Source organism: Rhipicephalus sanguineus, chromosome 1 (genome assembly GCF_013339695.2).
Source record: "Rhipicephalus sanguineus isolate Rsan-2018 chromosome 1, BIME_Rsan_1.4, whole genome shotgun sequence".
Lineage (NCBI taxonomy): Eukaryota > Metazoa > Arthropoda > Arachnida > Ixodida > Ixodidae > Rhipicephalus > Rhipicephalus sanguineus.
The window spans coordinates 233,320,741-233,338,988 of record NC_051176.1 but is presented as its reverse complement, the minus strand read 5'-3'; the positions used below and the strand labels follow the sequence as shown (position 1 = coordinate 233,338,988).

Sequence of the window (18,248 nt, the reverse complement as noted above, 5' to 3'; positions counted from 1 at the left end):
CGGCCAAGAAGGAGTTGGCAACTCGCGCACAAACGTCGACCGAGTCGTACCTGACGTATATACAGGACGTTCTTGCCCTTTGCCGCAAAGCAGACAATGATATGGACGAAACCGAGAAAGTGGGGCACATATTCAAAGGCATTGCAGATGATGCGTTCAATCTTCTCATCTGCAAGGACTGTGACACTGTGGATGCCATCGTCAAGGAATGTCAGCGTTTCGAGGCCGCCAAAAGTCGACGTATCGCCCACCATTTCGCTAGACTTCCGAACACCGCCGCAACGTGGTCGTGTGACGACGTACCAGTCGTCCAGGCGCCATTAACTGCAGAGCATGTGACGAAGATCATCCGCCGTGAACTTGAAGCTATGGCTCCTACCTCCCCGTGCTCCCGCGCCTTGTGACTCTAGCTCTCAGATGGTACCACTTGTGCAGGCTCTCGTTCGTCAGGAGCTTTCCAGTGCTGGCCTGAATTCGGAATACACTCCAGTCCCTTCTCGACCGATGAACCGCCGTCGCCCCTCACGTCCATATGCCCAAGGTCAAAGCCGTCCAGTGCCCCCTCGTGATCCCGCCGAGTGGAGGACTCCTGATGACCGCCCTATTTGCTTCAACTGTCATCGTGTTGGTCACGTGGCCCGCCATTGCAACAACTCGTGGTATTGGCATCAAACATCCTATGGGTACAACCGTCGCCCAAACACTGACCACGGAAGCTTCCAACCTCACGGCGAACCACCTGAAGCCACCAGCGACGACGTCCCTGCCATGCCGTATCGTCCTCGCTCACCGTCCCCGCATGGCCGTCAGTCCCGTTCACCGCAGTCGCGTCGCCCATCGTCTCGCTCGCCCCAATCTCGCCGTCCAACGTCGCCGACTGACCACCTGCCTCGGGAAAACTAGCCGATGCAGCTCCCGGAGGTGACGCTGCATCGCCCTTGTGCCCACAAAATCCTCTGACCACGCTTCCGACCAGACGTAACCTTATTGATGTTAAAGTGGACGACGCACTCGTTGTTGCTCTTGTCGATACAGGGGCTCATATATCGGTGATGAATGCGGAGCTTCGTCGCCGCCTTAGGAAAGTTCTAACGCCCCCCACGATACCCCTCGTCCAAGTCGCCAATGGTGGGACGTTCCCCGTGCTTGGGATGTGCTCTGCGCGTATCAGTGTTGCTGACCGCTCCACAATTGTCCTGTTTGCCGTGCTTGAGAAATGCTCCCATGACCTTATCCTCGGAATGGACTTTCTGTCTGCCCACTCTGCCCTGATTGACTGTGGAACCGGCCTTGCTTCAGCTTGACTTACCATGCCACTATGACGCTTCCCCGCCACCTCAACCGCGTTTGTGCTCTGTAGATTATGTTCGTCTGGCGCCTCAAGCCGTTACGTATGTGCACTTACGGTCTTCGCCTCCGGTTCCGGACGGTGATTACATGCTAACACCTATTGCCGACGTCCTGCTGTCCAGAAACGTTGCCGTTCCACACACACTTTTGACAGTTACGAATAACCGAGTGTCCCTCCCGGTACTGAACTTCAGCTGGTGCACGCAACTGATTCCGCATGGCATGACTCTGGCCAATGTCTCTTCTATCGAAACTGCTATTTCTGCGTTCGCTGCCGATGCTTCTTACTCCTCTGCTCGGTCTTCTTCTCCACAGAGCACAGCCGATGACAACATTGACAAGATGATTTCCCCTGACCTCCTTCCAGCACAGACAGCTGATATTCGGCGCGTGCTGAAATCTTACCGCGACATCTTCGATTTCGATGACCGCCCCTTGGGTCAGACAGCTCTTGTCACACACAACATCAACACTGGAGACGCCAGCCCAATCCGACGGCGTCCCTATCGCGTCTCCCATGCTGAGCGCCAAGTTATACAGCGTGAAGTTGACAAAATGCTCACTAAAGACGTAATCGAACCATCGTGCAGTCCATGGGCGTCGCCGGTCGTGTTAGTAAAGAAAAAGGACGGCAGCTGGCGCTTCTGCGTAGACTATCGTCACTTAAACAAAGTGACTCGCAAGGACGTCTACCCACTACCGCGGATTGACGACGCTCTCGACTGCCTACACGGGTCCGCTTACTTCTCATCTATCGACCTCAGATCGGGATACTGGCAGATTTCTGTCGATCCTCGCGACCGTGAAAAGACAGCGTTCGTTACACCGGACGGACTGTTCCAGTTTAAAGTTATGCCATTCGGTTTGTGTAACGCCCCGGCTACATTTGAAAGGATGATGGACTCCCTCCTTCGTGGATACAAATGGTCAACATGCCTTTGCTATCTGGATGACGTCATCGTATTCTCACCCACATTCGACAGCCACCTGAGCCGCCTGTCAGCTGTTCTTGAAGTTTTCAGAGCAGCAGGCCTTCAACTCAACTCTTCCAAATGCCGTTTCGGCCGTCGGGAAATCACTGTGCTAGGCCACCTTGTCAGCGCTCGTGGCGTGCAGCCTGATCCTGAGAAAGTTCGAGTCGTTAAAGATTTCCCGATACCACGGTCCGCGAAAGATGTCCGGAGCTTTGTCGGCCTGTGCTCCTACTTTCGTCGTTTTGTGAAGAATTTTGCCAACATCGCCCGTCCTCTCACGGAACTCCTGAAAAAGGACGTGCCGTTTCACTGGGGTACCGACCAAGCAACTGCATTCGGCACACTTACTACGATTCTTACCTCACCACCCATCTTGGCTCATTTTGACCCGTCGGCCCCTACAGAAGTTCGCACCGATGCCTGCGGCCATGGTATAGGGGCTGTTCTCGCCCAGCGGCAACAAGGACAGGATCGCGTCATTGCCTACGCCAGTCGCCTCCTCTCCCCTTCAGAATGCAAGTTTTCTATCACTGAGCGTGAGTGCCTCGCACTAGTTTGGGCCGTCGGAAAATTTCGACCATACTTGTTCGGTCGCACCTTTTCGGTAATTACCGACCACCACGCGCTGTGCTGGTTGTCGTCCCTCAAAGATCCCACTGGACGACTTGGACGCTGGGCTTTGAAACTTCAAGAATACAGCTTCAACGTAACATACAAGTCTGGCCGAATGCACCAGGATGCCGACTGTCTATCCCGTCATCCAGTGGATCCTCCTGAGGCGTCAGCGCACGATTCCGATGCCTGTGTCTTAGCCATATCCGATTTCGCCGACATACGCAACCAGCAACTGCGTGATGACTACCTGCGGCCTATCATCTACCGTCTACGTCTTAATCCCGCGGACCCGTCACTTCATTTGTTTGTGCTACGCGATGGCATTCTTTACCGACGCAACACCAGTTCCGAGGGCCTCGAGCTTCTACTCGTAGTTCCGGCGGCACTCCGTTCCACTGTGCTTGAACAGCTTCATGACGCCCCCACGGCTGGCCATCTCGGAGCAACCCGCACGTATGATCGCGTACGGCGTCGATTTTTCTGGCCCGGCCTTTACCGTTCGGTGCGGCGATATGTTGCTGCTTGTCATTCCTGCCAGCGCTACAAGCATTCTTCCTTGTCCCCAGCTGGTCCTCTTCAACCTATCGACATTCCAAGTGTCCCCTTCTATCGCGTCGGCCTCGACCTCGTGGGACCATTTCCAACGTCTCTAAGTGGTAACAAGTGGATTGCCGTAGCTACTGACTACGCGACACGATACGCAATCACGCGGGCATTACCTACAAGCTGTGCCACCGACGTCGCAGACTTTTTGCTTTACGACGTCATTCTCCACCACGGCGCTCCGCGACAGCTACTGACCGACCGCGGTCGCTCATTTCTTTCGAAGGTCGTCGAGGACATTCTCCGTTCGTGTTCCACACGTCACAAGCTCACCACTGCCTACCACCCGCAAACAAATGGACTTACGGAGCGCCTTAATCGCACCTTGACCACCATGCTATCCATGTACGTCTCCGCAGATCATCGTGATTGGGATAGCACTTTGCCTTACGTGACATTCGCGTATAATTCGTCCCGCCACGACACCGCTGGCTTCTCCCCTTTCTATCTGTTGTTTGGCCGCCATCCCACGTTACCCTTTGACACTCTTCTACCTTCCGCTACGTCCACTCTCACCGAGTACGCCCGTGATGTAACTGCTCGCGCTCAAGTGGCTCGACAGATCGCACGGGATCGTCTTTCTGCCTCCCAGCTGCCTCAGAAAACCCGCTACGACAGCCATCATAGAGTGGTTACCTATTCCCCAGGCTCTTTGGTCCTCCTTTGGACACCTTGCCGCCACGTTGGCCTATCATCGAAGCTTCTCTCTCGTTACTCCGGGCCTTACAAGGTCTTACGCCAGCTCACTGAGGTCACGTACGAGATCGCTCCTCTGGACAGTAGTTCGTCATCTTCGGTACCCGTTACTGATATCGTGCACGTCTCCCGCCTCAAGCCCTACTTCTCTGCACATGATCCTGCTGTTCCTTAAGCGCCGAGACGGCGCTACCAACGGCGGGGGTTATATGTTACATGCCATCAGGAACAAGAACGCTTCAACAAGACGATGAAGACGAAGAATGAAATAGCGCTCGTGATGTTGCTGTTCCTCCATCTTGGCAGCAGCTGCTTCTATCTCCGTCTGTATATTTTGTAAATACATTTCTTCTTTTTATACTCTCACCCGTGACAATAGGAAAGCAGCAGCTGCCAAGATAGGGTTGCCGTAAACTTTTTCTCGTCCGCCAGCAGCTGTTCCGGAAGGGTTGCCATGCGTTACTTGCTCCTCTAGACCACACAGCAACCCTACCAGAATGGCTGCTCTTTGCTATTGCCAACCAGGCTTTCACACAAACTAAATTACAGTGGATTTTTCTGCAAATTAAAATAGCAGGCTATTGCATCAGCGTCTGCAAGGACCCTGCACACAATAGTCTGCTTTTGGCGCCACATGTATAAATGCACACACCATCATTGTGTCGAAGAAACACAAGCACCGAAGAGAATAACCATTTCAAAATGAAAATAATGCTAGCCAAAGTGGAAGGTAAGAGAAAACGAGGTTGCCCGCACACAAGAACGCTAGACTGAAGCATCTAAGTGAGCTCAAATAACTTGTATTAGGTGGATCCATATATATTCAATATTCATGGTGTCCCCAAGAGCTGACAATGACTCAACCCAAGTGTACAACCATGTTTACAGTTCTTAATTTGATCAAATTTAAACATATAACAGCATGGCCAGCACTGAGGATGATGACCTCTGGGAGTATACATGTGCTGTCAAGGAGGAGGAGGTGGTCGTAGTAGTAGTAAACTTCAATAGTTAAGGGAATAGGCAATGTCTTCACTCTCGTGAGCTTCAGTGAGAATAGAAGCAATATCCCAAGTGATAAAGAATGAAGAGGAACTTAATCAGTAATAATGCTGCATCTTGAACAGATACATGTGTATAACCCAGTATAACTAGTGTTTTACATCATTTGAAACTTCGCATGCAGTTTTAGAGGTTGGTCATAAACACTAATTATGGGAGAGGCATGCCATGCCGGGAAGAAAGTGTGGCTCCTATGCAAGTTTATATGGCATGAAAACTGTTTTAAGGAAGGTTTACAGCAATTCAGAGCTATGTGATGCAGTTTTTGCACCCCCAACCTTTGAGCAGCTACAGTACGTCACAGCCACTGTGCTGGGATCTTTAGGTGAGTGACAAAAATACCATTCAGGCATACATACGCATCTTCAGAGTCTTCATAAAGGCGCTTGTTATCAAGTTTGCGGAAGTGCACAGCATCAATGTGGGTCTTGTACACAGCCTTCACACTTCGTTGTCGAGGATTTACCCTAACAGCAGATGCCCTATAAATGCCAGTTACAGTAATCCTGAAATGAAAGGGGGGGGGGGGGGGAGAGCTTTATGTAAATTCAGCTGTGAAAGTTGTATATACAGTAGAACCCCGCTGATACGTTTTTGAAGGGACCATAGGAAATAAACGTAAGAGACGGGAAACGTAAGAGCCGAAAAACAGGAAAAACGGCAAAATATTTAGTGGTACAGAATTTTATTTCAATTCTTACGAGCAGCACGAAAATTGGCGCGCTCAGCCGCGATCTAGTCGATGGATAGAAACGCGGAGCTTAGGACGGCCTTATCCACAGAAATGTAATCAACGTATGTGATTTTTTTAACACCAACAGCTGTAGGCATGAAAGAACTAAGCACACGCAATCACGACCGGCGCGGCGAGTCCGACCGCGAACCGCACGCACGACCATGCGAGCTCCAATCAGCTCGAACTCCTCCCGTTCTCCGACAAATAACGATGATGATGAGTCTACGCCAACGCGATGGCAGAAGTGAATGCCAATCTCGAAGGCCTTGCTTTCGCAAGCAATTACGTCATACACGCCATGTTTGTGCAATGCAAATCTCAGAGGCTATGCTTTTGTCAATAGTAAATGCCAATCTCGAAGGCCTTGCTTTCGCGAGCAGTTACGTCATAGACGCCATTTTTGCAATTTGAATCTCGGAGGCCATGCTTTTGTTTGCATCAATTGAAAGATTCTGTTGCTTGCGCCTCTCATGCGGCTAATATTACGGTCAAACGAGGCCAAGCTGCGTGAAAATGCACCATGGCTGCTCTCTTTGGTAGTCACTCGGTCGGCTCCGGGCGCACTTCATACGGGAACGGCCCGACAGTTACGACGTAACAGCGGGGTTCCCAATACATTGTATCCTATGGGAGCTATGCCGGGACCGGCGGAAAACGACGTAACAGCCGGGAGAACGCAGCAGTGAGGAACGTAACAGCGGGGTTCTACTGTATAAATGTTTACACAGATTAAATAGGCTAAAATTTGCAGCATATTATACAGTATATAAAAAATCCCACCATTTATTACTAATGCACATTTCCTGCCATGTACCAAAAATTCCTTTGAGTTGAAAAAACACGAGGTTTCCCAAAGAAGCTTGACACAGCCTTTACAGGCCTCATTATCAATTTATTTATTCATTCATTATTTATGAACAATTTCTTGCAGCACCAAGAAGGTATTGCAGGGGGGAGGCGCTGGAATTGACCACGCAAGAAAAGCACAAAGCAAAGCAAACAATAAATTTGAGAATAGAACAATCACTGGTGGCGGCCCCTTAGTGTGAAAATTTGAAAACGTGTGTATTCTGGGCACTATAGCTCAACCACGCTCTTGCGACGGCTGCAGGAGGGGCGCACCTGTCACCAGCAATGGCTGTGTTCTCGGCAAGTTGAGGAGGAAAGCAGTGCTAAGAAGGAGGGTAGCAGCCAATTGCCTATTGCCACCTCGAAACAAAGTGAATCTCTTACATTTGTGGCGCAAATTATCTGGTAATGCTGTAGCGTAAATGCTAACACAATGAAAAAAAAAAAAAATAATAATAAATAAAATAAAGCATTTCAGGGATGCATAAATTGCACTGAAATAAATAAACACACAATTGGCCCAAAAGTACAATAAACTTTATCCCCGCAGGCAAAGTATAGCCATGGAACACGAGATATTTTGTATAGTGCAGCAGGATATGCCGCCCGGAAACCAGTGTTTATTGGCTATACGATGATCAGTCACATTCCTTGAAGGGTTCTGTGCATGTGAAGGATTCATACACTTGTCCCTGATGTGCCATTCGTTTTTTAGTTATGATTACTTAAATGTAAAAATCATTTTCCACTAGTTTTAAAATCGGCTGTTCAACTTCAAAAAGTATTTGTCAGTCGATTCAATCTGATTCATTTCTAGCACTATTAAATAAGTATTCGATTCGACCTCAAAATTCACCTTTGGCGTATCCCTTTTTGAAACACACACACATAGTACATTAACAATGAGTAGAAGCAGTGCCATCTTCCAGATGCTGTTGAAGCTCTAAAAATAAAGCAACATTCCATTTACATATGAACCGCTTAAAGTGAGCAGTTTGTGCACACTAGGGACCACCAGTGAACATATTCTGAATCGGGAACAAGCAGGCATAAGCCACCACTAGCCGCTATAGACAACTTCAGCTTAGAGGCCTTCAGAGATCGCTTAGTAATACATACTAATTAATTAAAAAAAAAACCTGAAATGGCGGTTGTCTGAGTAATGCCTACAGGCGCCATGGCCAATAATTATAAAAAAATGACAAAATGTCAATTAGGAGTTGCTAAATAGTGGGCATTGTGACATGACCAAATATGGAGGTGCCCATGACTATGGTGCTGCAAAAGGTCTATGAGCACAAAATAAAAATTTTGATGCACACACCTGTCCCCTGGCTGCACGGCATCAACCAAATCGTTGTGAGCATAAATGAGCGCAGTGTGTGGTGTCTGTCCAGCAGGCATATCCTCTATAGAATAAAACAAAATATAGGTCACACACAGAATATCTTTGCACAATCTCAAGTAAGTGAAGGAAATATCTTTAAATTATGAGAAACATCGCTCAGTGTAGAGACGTGTCAAGTCACTCAAGTGGCAAGACAATAAAAAAAGAAAAACAGCATCTCGGTGTTTAGTTACATATCAGATATTTTTATACATGCTGTAGCTACATAAAAGACCATATTCACAAACCTGACGTGTGAACATTTAAATTATTAAAAACGCTTCACACACCTCAAGGGAGACCCCACTGCGTCTGCGGGAACAGCATGCATTAAAAAATTTCTCTAATGTCTAAGTACAGACCTTTCTTGGGATATGCACTTTATTAGCAATAATTTATGTTTAGATTCAATTCAGCACACAAGGAAGAGCTAGCTTTTAACAGTACACACTAAAAAGTAACACGTTCAAAGTTATGCGACTGACAAAGTACAGTGTGGCATACAAGGAGGACGAAGCTTTTTTTTTTCATCACGCTTGCCTCGCTGCCATCTTGAGTTTCAATACACACTAAACAAAGACCCTGCCCATGTAATTTTTCTACAATATTTCATCCTGAAAAGGGGGGGGGGGGGGGTAGCAGTGCTTGTACAAGATTTCAAGGCACTCCTTGCTAGATTTCTGCACTTGTCATACGCAGAAAAGTGCAAACAAAAGCTTAAAAAAAAAAGAAAAGCACAGATCATTTTCTTGTACAATATACGCACGGATTAATGATAAGCTACCAAGTTTAAGTAAATACATACATCCTTTTGCAAATTTGTGCAAGAAGATTGCCTATGTGAAGTTACAGAGAAGACCTTTGTCATACAGTCAACTGCCGATTTTTCGGACTCCCTAGGGACCGCAAAATCGTCCGAAAAATCGAATTCATGCTTCTTTATTTAGCTGAAGCGGTCAAATCGGCCCAGCCATGTCCGAAATAGCTTTAATGCCTCCCAGTACAATTATCAGGCATTTTTGTGAGCGCCCAGGCTCTCGCAAATACATTCGGTACCTGCCGCGAACCCCGCTTAAGGGGGATGAGGGTCTTGAAAAAAGCTTTTTTATTTATTATCCTATTTTAATGAAAACTGGTATGCATGTGTATCATTTAATGGAGATTTCAAATCTGCAAACATATTTCAAATATTTCATTTAGAAAGGAAGTGGTGACAGATTTCCACATTGTAATTAGGTACAGTAGACTCTCAGTAAACGGAAATCTGTTAAACGGAACTGCTGCTTAAATGGAACAACTGAATCTGATATGATTGGTTTCGTACATGAATTCTGCACCCCTGTTCATCTCTCAGTAAACGGAACTCCTGTTAAATGGAACACATTTTCCTGGTTCCTTTAGGTTCCGTTTAACGAGAGTTTACTGTAATTCCTTATGGGTCGTTATGATAACTTAGAATACAAAAAGTTACTTTTCAGGACTACGTGGTTCTTCTAAAAGGTCCACCTCACAGGCTAAAGCAAATTAGATGTCAAAACAGCTGTTTCTTTGATCAGAAATGATTTTCAGACTTGGAAGGTAAAAGTTAGCTTCCGGTAATTAGCTGGTACTTATCACATAATTAAAATTGCATCAATGTTCAGAAAAAAAGAAAAGCTTTAGCCTGTAGTTCAGGTGCTGCTGAAAAAAATGATACCAAGTTTGTTTAAATATGTTCATAGAGACCTCTTCAAAACTTCCCTAAGGCATGTTCACTTCACAAAAATAACAAAGCTGAGAAAATAGCGTTTCATGATTTAAAAACATTTTAAATTTAATCTATTGAGCATGTAAGATAAAGAAAGTCCCTTTTGCCATAGCATAGTATTTTTCCAGAGCATAATTTGGACTACAAATACTTTCAAATAGCGATTTCCAAAAGTTAACAATTTTTACGATTTTTTGCTACCTTAAGACCCTCGTCCCCCCTTAAACATGTACGTGCCAACCGCCACTTTTCCATCTCGTGATGAGCGCCGCTGATAACAGCAAAGCGCGGAATAGATTACGGCTATCTCGCATGAAGCGTTTGTAAACGATGACGCGGAACACAAAGACTGTGGCGGAAGCGCGGACGACTCGTCCGGCTTTCCCCGATGCGTGTGCGCATGTAAACAATGTGCACACACATCGCCGAATCGTCGCCGATAGGCAGCATTTGCTGCCGTGTCAAGCCGATCGTTTCTAGTTGTGTGCAGCACATCGCCAACTAAGCTGACGCCGTCACATTACTGTTGGTGTATCGTACGCACGCATTTATCATGAAAGGGTTCGTGATGTGCACTTAGTTCCTGACCGCACACGGGCGCGGCAATGGCGAGCTGGTTTCGTCCGCAAAGGCAACGCGTCTATGCGGCGCACTTAGCGGTCTCGAACAAAGACGCAGCAGGAATGGCGGCACGACGCATTTGGGTTCTTGCCTATTAAATGCATGCAGTACGCATGAAACTGCGCTAGGCCACGTGCACTACCGAGCAGTTAACTGAAGATACTTATCGTAAGGGTGGTCAGCGATTAAGCCATACTGGCGTGCTTGCCAGCTGCCGCCATCACGCCTCTGTGCATTTCCGCTGCTTATCCGTAAAATCGCCGCACGGCGCCGCGACAGCGGCCCCCTTTGAATTTCTGGTCTGCTTCACCCCATAACGATTCGGCATTGCAGCAAAGCTGACTTTCGGACTCTGCTACTGTCTCAAACAGATCGACTCGCGAAAGCACTGGTTCGAACCTACGAGATAATAGGCGCGGCAGAGGTGGGGACTTCAAATAATGCCTTTCGGACCTGCAATTTGGGCAGAAAGTTCGAAAAATCGGACGCGAAATAGCTTCAGCGTCCAAAATTTCGGACGTTCTGATACATTGAAGTCTATGGGACTGGTGACGGTGCCGCGAAAGCGTCCGAATTTTCGAGCATGTCCGGAAAATCGGGTGTACGAAAATCGGCAGTTTATTGTAATTCCAAGTGCTTTTCATGACGTAAAAGTTGGGACAGTAATAATCTGGAATAATAAAGCACTGACCTGGTGCTTCCTGTAACTTGACCATCTGCTTGTCTGAGAACTGAGAACGGTTGTGAATCAGAGTGCAGCTGTACTTTGCTGAACAATGGCGACAGGTCACAGGCTCGGAAATGCGGCCACGGTCAATTTCCACAGCCTCAACATGTGCGCAAGCTGTGCAACGAAAAAAAGCTTCACGCATCTCAGGGATCAGGTTGGAAGTGCGGATGATCATGCCACTTATTGTAACCAGTTGGTCAATATCTGAAAGAAAATGTCAAACGTCAGGATGTGCAACAAGTAATAGTAGTAGTAATACTAATAACAACAACAACAACAACAACAACAACAATAATAATAATAATAATAATAATAATAATAATAATAATAATAATAACAATAGTAACGATGAAGTGACCAACAAAGAAACAATGATAAAATGTATTCATCAATAGAAATGGTAATAGTACGATATACTGTGCACAACACCAAGCAGAATGGTTTAAAGGAGCGGTGACAGAAAATTTGTGAACCTGGTTCTTGCTCATAATCAGTGGCTAATGACTCATTAATAGTGGCAATGAAACTCATTTGCCCCAGCGCGAGACGAATGTTTAATTCGTAACTGACCAAAGGCAGTTTTGATTAGTTTCGATTTCAAAGAGGCAAATACTACCAGGTGACCGCGAGAGCCAGTGATGTCACTGGCCAGGTTCTGCCATGTTGTCAGTGCTGCTGTTTCGTCTGTTGTTTTGAGCGTTGTGAGTGCTTGTTTCCTCAATTGTCAAACAACATTGCTTATCTAGTGTGGCGATGGACGAAAGAGCTGAGAGGAGTGTAAAAATCAGTCAGAAAGGCTTGATTCACTTCGCGAATCTCGCCGGCGGCTGCGATTTTGTTCTTGTCATCGTCGTCCAACTGAGGCGACGTTTTCGCTTCGATCATTTGTAAAGTAGCAGGTTGAGAAGTGACGAAGGAAGCAGTGAAATCACAACATTGCCGCTCTGTAACCGTGTTTGTGTGTAACATGCAAGTGACGTGATGTACGCTTTACTGACTCATATTTATATTGGGCAACGCTGCGTACTCAAAGCATAACAATTCCATGTACGCAGGTCAGAACGCCGAAGCAGTTATCTGTCCACTACGCAATGCGATCCCGGCAGTAGACAGCTTTAGTTTGTCTGTGGACTTCCTAACGTTTGCGGATACCTGGTTACCACAGCTGTTTATGGGGAGCTGGTAGCGACATCTTGTGGCATTTTGTCCAACTACAATAATTTTTTTTTGTTTTCTCCGTCGCGTTGCTGTTCTTGTCGAAAAAAAAAAGAGAGAGAGAAAAAAAAGCAAGCAATAAGAATACAGCGAGTTGCTAATTATCTCACTGCTAATGCTTTACGCAGTCAGTAAGCAGGTAAGTCTCTGCATAATAAGGTGTCGCCACCAGCATTGTGCGTCGGGTACACGCCTCCGGTAACCCGGCCAGAACTCGTGACGTACGTTAACAAAAAGGCCCCACACGATGACATCATCGCTTTTTGCTTCTTTTTCCGATGCAGCACTTTCATGAACTCAAAACTCAATTAAAATACTTTTTAGGCTGCATTTGTGGCTGATATTGTACAGATAGTACCTATATGTACCCATTAGTGTGATGCAACAGTCAAATTGCGTCCGAATTTTTGCGTCACCACTCCTCTAAGGAGTTTTCAACTTCCAGGTCATGAGAACACCAACATAACTTTCCTAGAACGATACGAAACTCCTCTCTGCCTCTTCACTGATGTGAAGTACACAGAGAAAGCACTAAAAAAAAAAGAAAAAAAAAGGGGGGGGGGGGGGCAGAGAGATGAGTGGCGCCTCTGAATACATAAAGTTACACCGCCACCTTGTCTGCTTCGCAATTCATCATTTGCTCTTGGTGAAGAACTTGTGATAACAGATACAGGCACACAATTTTTTAAAACGTCATAATGCAGTAAAGACTTGCCATATAGCGATTACCGTTTTAGGAATCACATGCCATCCAAGGTGTTTTTACAGAACTGAAGTATCAGACGAATGAAAGCACTATATTTTATTTTAGTTACTATTTTTCTTTTTATAGCTCCATCGTGTATTTTTCATATGGCCAAGGCCTGCAGCCATGTGTACAGCAGAGGGAGACGTTTAACTGGACACTGATCAGGAAAAGTTACTACGAGCCGAAAATGGGAAAATATGCGACCTTAAAGACAGGCGCGTAAACTTTCTTAACCAAGTCAGTGTATACAGTCGAGTCCACTTATAACGATATCCAAGTGCCAAGAAAATCCCATCGTTATAACTGATAATTGTTATAAGCGGGTTGAGAAAAAAAATGCCTGGGTAGGCTGCTCAACCGCGTCGTCAAAGTCATCACTCTCACCGCTGTCCGCAGCGCAACGATCACCTTATCACTGAGGCACTTGGATGTTTCCACAGCGTCGTCCGCATGAAGAAAGTCGTCCAGACCTGACGCATCTTTGTTGAGCGCTGACCACAACTCCAGCACCCTTGCCGGGATGTCGGGCATGACGTTCCATCCGCGGCGAAACGTAAAACGGAGGCAGTTGTGGAGAAAGACAGTCGAAGCACGGCGCACACAACAGGCCAGTGAGCGACCGGGTGCGCAGACGAGGCCAAAGCGGCAGCTACGGGAGTGGAGTTCGTAAGGAAAGCTCCTCCTCCTTCTCTCACTTCCTCGTAAGCGGCGTAGTCGAATTGTTTTCTGAAGGGGTGGACGGGGTGTGAGGCGCATCGCGGCGCAGAGCCACTTTCGGCACGCGCTGTAGCCGGATTCAATCGCTATATCCAACATCGCGGCACTAGAGCAACATAATAAGCGGTTTATTTTACCATAGAAAGCATACAAAAGTGGACGGTGCCATCGTTGTTCATCGTTATACCTGATATATTGTTATAATCGGTATCATCATAAGTGGACTCGACTGTACAGACTTTGTAAAGGTAACGACACGTAATCGAGGGGTATTCCGAAGTGATCTTAGAGCCATCTAAACAGGATCACAGAAAAAAAAAAAAAAAAAACCCACCTGCCAGGACAGTAAATTTCCCCTCGTTACGAACTAGCTCAACTTTCTGTCATTCCAACCGGCAACATGTCTGTATTCCAAAATTATTAAAGAATTTTGCCTCGCAGAAGGATCGCACTCCCAAATCTGAGCCACTTTTTGAAGAAAAAGGGTGTGAGCATTATGCGAGTAAATATGGTATTTAGTGCACTGCAGTTCTGTATAAGCATAGTTCTTTAGAACCTCACAATTTTTTACTATTTGAAAAGAAACCTGAATAGTGGCCATTATACCGTACGGTGAAGTAGCGCACTTTGGACGGGGACAAAGGAGACAAGTGGTGCGATCTTGTACGCGTTCCAAAATAAGCACGGAGGCGTGGCATTACATTCAGCCGCACGCGATTGGTCAATGCAGGGCCGTGACGTCTGTCACGGTTCACATGGGCCATTCGCGTGCGGCTGGATGTAACGACACGCCTCCGTGTTTATTTGGAATGCGTACAAGATCGCACCAAAGAAGGACATGACACTCGCTACTTCTTGTCTCCTTTGTCCCCGTCTAAAGTGCGCTACTTCACCATACGGTATAATGATCAGTCACCAACTGGTCCAGCTTTCAACCTTTACATGCAAGGCACACATGTTTATTACAACCAGAAGAGGATATAGGAATGTCAATCTAACCTTCCGGGTTCAGTGCCCTCATGCTCTGAGTCTTCTCAGAGTTGTATGGGCGAACTTGAATCTGATGAGGTAGTTGGGCATCAGGGTACTTTTCAAAAAAGACCTCATTGGTAGCCATATCAAATGTAGGAATCACTTCCTGGGGATAGCACTTGAGCTGTCTGTACAAATCAGCATCAAAACTGGCCACATGCTGACAGTTCACATTGAGAAATGGCTCCTCCAGCATGTACAACTGTAGAAAAGGAGAAGAGAAACAAGTGGCATAGAGCACATGAACTCCCATTTGAAAACATTTTTGGTATGAACATGAAAAAAAAAGCGATTGTTTAGTGCACTTTTTTTATAGACTCAATGCAAGAAGTCTCTATTCTGCACAATGCATTTGGACCATGACAAGGCCACTTTGAGATCAAGAAGTATACAGTTCCAGGCTTTTACACATTTTACTGTTATTTCTTTTCTCTTGCACAAATGGGACATTCGATTCTGCTATGTAACCCCCTGACAAAAGTTTTGAGATAAAAGTAAATTAGACTTTTTACGCAAACTACTATAGTAACCACCTTTCTTTACAGAGTAGGAGGCTCACAATAAATAAATAAATAAATAATTAAACAAACAAACAAACAAACAAACAAAGAGAAAACTGGTTGGGGACAAGGACAAAGAAAACTCACCTCTTCAAGTTTCTGTAGGTAAAGGGGTTGCACAGGGTCAACACCCTCCATAAGCTCATCAGTTGCCAGATCAGTTTCAGCAAATGTGCGCAAGAATTGCTTAAACTTTTCCTTGCAGTGGCTCACCACCACATCAGTGCCCCATATAACCAGCTGAGGGCCAGTCCCAGAATCGCTGGTGGCTACTGCACCTGTCTGCTCTGCTGCATCCTGAAAATGACATGCAGGTTAGTCAAAGGTCTCACAGGAAGCTTATCCAGTCACAAAGCACACCCTGCAGATATTCAACAAATTGAGACATAAGTAATGCTTGCCTGTTTGCTATTTTTCCTTCTCTTCCATGTGGCAACATAAATTAAAAACGAGCAGCAAACTGAGGATTTTACACTAAAATACTACCCAGATAAAGTATTCACACTAAGGCACCATCTCGATAAACAGTCTAGCAAGCCTACAACAAAAGGCTTTCAAAGCGGAGTGCTCTTTATAGGCCTTTGAACAAGAGCTCCCTGAGCACTTACTTCATGCCCTGCAACTGTTATGGACCTGCTCAAAAGGACATGGGACAGTGCTAGCAAGTGCATTTAATACTCAGGCACAACAGTCTATAGAGGGCTGTCTTTTCACCCCGATGAAAGAGTCTAATGTAAGAGATATTGTTCTATGTAGTTGTACTTGCCCGAGGATAAAAATCAGTGATGTGATTGATTGGAGCCACTTTGGCACAGCTTCTGGAGTAGCACGTGAGCCTTTTGGAGCAGTTACTAGCCCCACATTTTCTAACGCAAATATTTATGTCTCTAACATTGAGCGGTTGTACCATGTTCATTGAAAAGGATATATGACAACATTCCAGAAAATGAAATCAGCTTACTGCTACTTCAGCCGCTTACTGCAAAATTTTCGGCAGAGTTTTCGTTGTATAATATGGCCCTTCCTGGCAATTAACAATGTTTACCTTTCACAGTGATGCATTCCTCATCTCATTTGCCCTCTGAGCGCAGTTTTCACGCGCAAGCGAAACTTGAAACAGTGGAGCGGTTAAAGCTTTTTCGTTTCGTTTCGCCGGTTCGCGTGACCAGCCACAGAAAGTGAATATGTGCCAAGCAGCTCCTAGCATAGCACAGCCATGCATAGTATAATATAGCAAGGGGGTGGGAAAGGAAAGAGGGTGAGGAGAAAGGAAAGAGGGTAAAGCAGTTCCTAGCATAGCAAGGCAAGTGAAAGTGAGGAGTAGGAAAAGAAGGGAGGGTAAACCATAGCATAACCGCCGGTAGGGACCGGCAAGTTATCTTTTCGTCCACTTTACTTTCTTCACATTTATATCCTAATTACTACAAATAACACCCCCTACACTTTCCTTGGCATTACTGTCTGTTAGTTCTCATTAATATTGTGTCTAACAAAGAAAACCGAGCCCTTAAGAGTCACCTTCTTTCCTGGATTAAGAAAAGGTGTTTATGCCAAGAACGTCTCCTGCAGGGAGGCTGTTTTAAAGTGGACCGTCTGTATAGCCTCAACAGCTTATAGCTTACCACAAAAATAAAAGCTTGTCAGCTGTAGCAAGCAACGTCAGACTGGACTTATTTATTTGTGATAGGCCATACAAAGTGCAACCTCGAATATCTTCAAGGGAGTGCAAAGTTTTAATCAGGAAATAGAAAAAAATTTCATCCACTTTGCAGCAACATCTCTAATATAACGGTAGTTAAGACCCCCCCCCCCCCTTTCTTGGCTACTTCCTGTAAGTGTACTACTTCAGTAAAAAAATTACTTACTCCATCACTAGCACCAATGGCGACCTGGCGCATGCGGCGGTCATTTCGAATATCAGTCCTGTGCCTAATTGGCGTTCCTCTCCTGAAAATACACAAATGAGAAGTTGCAATATAATACACTACATTCATGAATAAATGACACTCGAGTGATGTGTAACAAGTGCATGCCCCCGAATGAACCTACACCTGGATGCTATGTACTCGCACCACAAACTATTATAAAAGGCATCTATGCCTAAGAGCAGCTTGCATTTGCAGTCCAATATATTAACTAAAGCGTTAAATGCAAAACATTTCTTGGCAAACCAAAAACACTTCGAATCAAAAAATCAATCAATCAATTGATTGATCCATCCATCCTCCTTTTTTCAAGCATATACAAGAGCACCTTCCTACACCTGGGTGCTCTCGGGGTCGTTTCCTTAACTTGGTACAGTCGAACCCGTTTATAACGAACCTGAGCGTGACGCGGCGTCCGTTCGTTGTATCCTGAAGTTCGTAATAAATGAAAAAACAGCTTTTAAAAAGTTACAAGTGAAAATCCAAAATTTATTTTTTCGCAAAAAAGTCCGTGATGCACGTCTGCTTCGAGAGTGCCGATGCGATAAGGGTGGTCTCCAGTTTATTTAAAGCGGCAGCATGCTCCTCGCCGAGGCCCTTGGCATAGACAAGTTGCCTGAGACTATCTATGTAGCCAATTGCTACAGGCACGCTTGTGGGCGCTGGCTCCAACGTTTCATC

General features: G+C 45.9%; 1 protein-coding gene across 1 annotated transcript in view; it reads right to left on the bottom strand.

The window, feature by feature from the left end:
* The window catches only part of LOC119374662 (DNA replication licensing factor mcm4-A), an 88,447-nt gene that overhangs the window by 35,412 nt on the left and 34,787 nt on the right, over positions 1-18,248 (bottom strand). The window contains exons 8-13 of the mRNA XM_037644827.2: positions 17,508-17,589; positions 15,730-15,939; positions 15,050-15,284; positions 11,332-11,574; positions 8,210-8,294; positions 5,660-5,806 (exon numbers count right to left, since the gene is read on the bottom strand). Coding sequence (XP_037500755.1) covers positions 5,660-5,806; positions 8,210-8,294; positions 11,332-11,574; positions 15,050-15,284; positions 15,730-15,939; positions 17,508-17,589 — 1,002 coding nt within the window. The remainder of the gene's footprint in view (positions 1-5,659; positions 5,807-8,209; positions 8,295-11,331; positions 11,575-15,049; positions 15,285-15,729; positions 15,940-17,507; positions 17,590-18,248) is intronic.